The following is a 4,712-nucleotide window of genomic DNA, read 5'->3' as shown; positions in this document are numbered from 1 at the left end:
GTCCCTGTGCAAAAGAACACTAAGCTAACCTGCCTAAATGACTACCGACCTGTAGTACTCATGTCTGTAGCCATGAAATGCTTTGAAAGGCTGGTTATGCCTCACAACAACACCATTATCCCAGAAACCCTAGACCCACTCCAATTTTTATACCACCCTAACAGATACACAGATGATATAATCTCTATTGCACTCCACACTGCCCTTTCCCATCTGGACAAAAGGAACACCTATGTAAGAATGCTGTTCATTGACTACAGCTCAACGTTCAACACCATAGTGCCCTCAAAGCTCATCACTAAGCTAAGGACTATGGGACTAAACACTTCCCTCTGCAACTGGATCTTCCTGACGGACCGCCCCCAGGTGTTAAGGGTAGGTAACAACACATCCGCCACTCTGATCCTCAACACGGGGAACCCTCAGGGGTGCTTGCTCAGTCACTTCCTGTACTCCCTGTTCACTCATGACTGCACGGTCAGGAACGACTCCAACACCGTCATCAAGTCTGCCGATGACGGTAGTAGGCCTGATCACCGACAACGATGAAGCAGCCTATAGGTAGGAGGTCAGAGACCTGGCCGTGTGTTGCCAGGACAACAACCTCTCCCTCAACGTGATCAAGACAAAGGAGATGATGATTGTGGACTACAAGAAAAGGAGGACCGAACATGCCCCCATTCTCATCGACAGGGCTGTAGTGGAGAAGGTTGAGAGCTTCAAGTACCTTGGTGTCCACATCACCAATAAGTAACATGGTCCTAGCACACCAAGACACCCGTGAAGAGGGCACGACAAAACCTATTCCCCCTCAGGAGACTGAAAAGATTTGGCATGTGTCCTCAGATCCTCAAAAGGATCTACAACTGCACCATCGAGAGCATCCTGCCTGACTGGTTACATCACTGCCTGTTATGGCAACTGCTTGGCCTCGGACCGCAAGGCACTACAAAGGGTAGTGCGTATGGCCCAGTACATCACTTGGGCCAAGCTTCCTGCCATTGAGGACCTCTATACCAGGCGGTGTCAGAGGAAGTCCCTAAAAATTGTCAAAGACTCCAGCCACCCTAGTCATAGACTGTTCTCTCTGCCTCCGACCGCAAGGCACTACAAAGGGTAGTATGTACGGCCCAGTACATCACTTGGGCCAAGCTTCCTGCCATCGAGGACCTCTATACCAGGCGGTGTCAGAGGAAGGCCTAAAAATTGTCAAAGACTCCAGCCACCCTAGTCATAGACGGTTCTCTCTGCCTCCGACCGCAAGGCACTACAAAGGGTAGTGTGTACGGCCCAGTACATCACTTGGGTCAAGCTTCCTGCCATCAAGGACCTCTATACCAGGCGGTGTCACAGGAAGTCCCTAAAAATTGTCAAAGACTCCAGCCACCCTAGTCATAGACTGTTCTCTCTGCATCCGACCGCAAGGCACTACAAAGGGTAGTGTGTACGGCCCAGTACATCACTTGGGCCAAGCTTCCTGCCATCGAGGACCTCTATACCAGGCGGTGTCAGAGGAAGGCCTAAAAATTGTCATAGACTCCAGCCACCCTAGTCATAGACTGTTCTCTCTGCTACCGCATGGCAAGCGGTAGCGGAGCGCCAAGTCTAGGTCCAAAAGGCTTCTTCACTGCTTCTTCCCCCAAGCCATAATACTCCTGAACAGCTTATCAAATGGCTACCCAGACCCCTATTTTACGCTGCTGCTACTCTGTTTATTATCTATGCATAGTCAATGTAACTCTACCTACATGTACATTTTACCTCAATTACCTCGACTAATCGGTCCCCCCGCAAATTGACTCTATACCAGCTAGACATGCCCTGTTTAATATACTATTCTCTATGAATTGTTGTATTTCTATAGAATTTAAGAAAGGATTTGAACCCCTTGGAATGCCAGTGTTTCAAAATTGTATCTGTTTTTCTCAATATGGTTTCCTTGACTCTGAAAAGATCACATTTTCCCCAGGTATTGGTGCTTATTTGTATATCACACCATATCACACCATGACACGCTTTTTTCCCCCCACAAGTATAATAATCAAGTGAGGAGCTGAGTTTAAGCAGTTCAACATGGATTAGAAATGGTCGGTATAAATTTAGGACTTGGCATACTTTAGATGTAATCAATTTATTTAGCATTTTAATGTAATAAGTAATACGAGTGCAAGATACAAAGTATAATATTGTTTGATTTAGGCTATGAATTATGTTATCAGGAGAATGAAAAAGCATCTATATTGGTGAGTATAGATGTGGGAAAATCTATCACAGTAAGAAGAACAGGTCACTGAATGTTCCATTTAGGTTGTCTGGTCCTTGTGATTTCATTGTTTCAATGTATATTTAAGCTACAGTACTATAGAGGATTATCTACTCTTCATCTAAATTTGACAGCACACCTTTACCATCTACCAGGACCATGGAAAACTCTACTCACTTTAAGGTCTTTAGGCTTGCTGCATACGGTGATATCGGACAAATGAAGTATTTCTACTTTGCTGTAGTAACTGTTTTATATTTTGTCATCATTCTTGCCAATGCTTTACTTATTGGAGTTATCTGCATTGAAAGAAGCCTTCATGAACCCATGTATCTGTTTCTATGTGCTTTGTTTGTTAATCAGTTGTATGGGAGCACTGCTTTGTTTCCTGCTCTCATGTTTTACTTGCTGTCTGACACACATGATATTTCCCTTCTTTATTGTTATCTCCAGGTTTATGTGTTGTACACATATGCTATAACAGAATTTGGTAATTCAGCAGTTATGTCATATGACAGGTACATTTGTATTTGTTATCCTCTACAGTATAACAATATTATGACACCTAAAATAGTTTTTGGCTTAATTCTGCTGTCCTGGTTGTATTCTTTTTTCCTCAATGCCATCGTTATCTCCCTGAGTTTGCGACTGCAATTTTGTGGTAACGTTCTAGACAGACTGTATTGTGACAACTACTCAGTAGTCAAGCTTGCCTGTTCAAATACTATGCTGAATAACATATGGGGTCTTGTTGTCACTGTGCTTTCTATTTCTTGTACTTTATTTCCTACCATATACTCATATGTAAGAATTCTACAGGTATGTTTAAAGTCTTCTAAAGAGACAAAACAGAAAGCATTTAACACCTGTACACCACATATAGCCTCTTTGCTGAACTTCTCCTCTGGCTGCTTATTTGTGATTCTGCAAGGCAGATATGATACTGCACATCTTCCACCTATACTTCGCTCTATTTTATTTGTTTATTTTCTAATATGTCCACCACTTTTCAATCCTATTATGTATGGCATTAGGATGGCTAATATCAGGCAGGCTTGTAAAAAGGTATTGAGGCTTTGACCTAAAACATAATCTGATTGTTATTTTTTTGGTAATAATTAATTGTGTGTTGCTGCTTCTTTTTCCTTCTTTAGGCTGTACAAATACATTGTATATTTGGCAAAATGATTTAAGAAATCGTATCTTTTATAATTTATTTTAACCTAGAGTGTTTAGGTATCTGATATTTTACAATGAACCAATTCATTAAGGTGACCCCCAAGCCTCTGTTTTAAAACGTTTCTGGTTTTCTACATTTTTCAATATTAGGGCGAAAAATTATTTTCTGCTGGCAGATGTTTGGGTTTGTTAATAAATAGACTGAGTGAATAGAACAAAATGAGTTGCTACCTGCTCGTCAAAAACTCAACATATAGTGCCAATGGTGAATGTTTATCAACTCACATTTGATTTGTCACATACACGTGTTTATCAGATGTTATTGCGGGTGTAGTGAAATGCTTGTGCTTCTAGTGAGAGGTTATTTTCCTGACACCACACTCCCAGAGGCCTCGCCTCCTCGCTGTAGGCTAACTCATCGTTGTTGGTAATCAAGCCTACTACTGTTGTGTCGTCTACAATGTTGATTGAGTTGGAGGCGTGCATCTCCAGGCAGTCATGGGTGAACAGGGAGTACAGGAGGGGACTGAGCCCTTGTGGGGCCCCAGTGTTGAGGATCAGCGAAGTGGAAGTGTTGTTTCCTATCTTCACCACCTGGGGGGCGGCCCGTCGGGAAGTCGAGGACCCAATTTCACAGGGCAGGGTTCAGACCCAGGGCTTCAAGCTTAATGATTAGCTTGGAGGTTACTATGGTGTTGAATGCTGAGCTATAGTCAATGAACAGCATTCTTACATATGTAGATATTCCTCTTGTCCAGATTGGATAGGGCAGAATGCACGGGCCGTAAGCAAATTGGAGTGGGTCTAGGGTGACAGGTAAGGTGGAGGTGATATGATCCTTGACTAGTCTCTCAAAGCACTTCATGATGACAGGAGTGAGTGATACGGGCCGATAGTCATTTAGTTCAGTTACCTTTACATTTTTAGGAACAGGGACAATGGTGGCCATCTTGAAGCATGTGGGGAGAGCAGACTGGGATAGGGAGAGAGCACCCTTAAACAGTTTTCACATTTTGCTGCCTTAAATTTCAATCGAGATTTTCGCACACTTATCTACACAACCTAATCCACATTTTCAAAGTGAAAAAAACAATTCATTTTCTGAAATTAATAAAAAACAGAAAACAAAGAAGTCTTTATACCTCTTGTAAGTTCAGGAGCAAATACTAATAATACATTTGAATCAGCCTTATTACCATTATGGTCACCTTATTGCATGGATCAAAAACATTATATAGATACACATTACATACACTACCAGTCAAAAGTT

At 42.3% G+C, this 4,712-nt stretch overlaps 1 protein-coding gene across 1 annotated transcript; it reads left to right on the top strand.

Moving 5' to 3' along the window:
• Nucleotides 1-2,422: 2,422 nt before the first annotated feature.
• LOC139382949 (olfactory receptor 11A1-like) lies at nucleotides 2,423-3,343 on the top strand. Its single transcript, XM_071127223.1, has one exon. It carries the CDS (start codon nucleotides 2,423-2,425, stop codon nucleotides 3,341-3,343), a length of 921 nt encoding a protein of 306 aa, XP_070983324.1.
• The last annotated feature ends 1,369 nt before the right edge of the window (nucleotides 3,344-4,712 follow it).

The sequence above is a fragment of the Oncorhynchus clarkii genome, chromosome 24 (genome assembly GCF_045791955.1).
Source record: "Oncorhynchus clarkii lewisi isolate Uvic-CL-2024 chromosome 24, UVic_Ocla_1.0, whole genome shotgun sequence".
Taxonomy (NCBI): Eukaryota; Metazoa; Chordata; class Actinopteri; order Salmoniformes; family Salmonidae; genus Oncorhynchus; species Oncorhynchus clarkii.
This window is presented reverse-complemented; position numbering and strand designations above follow the sequence as displayed.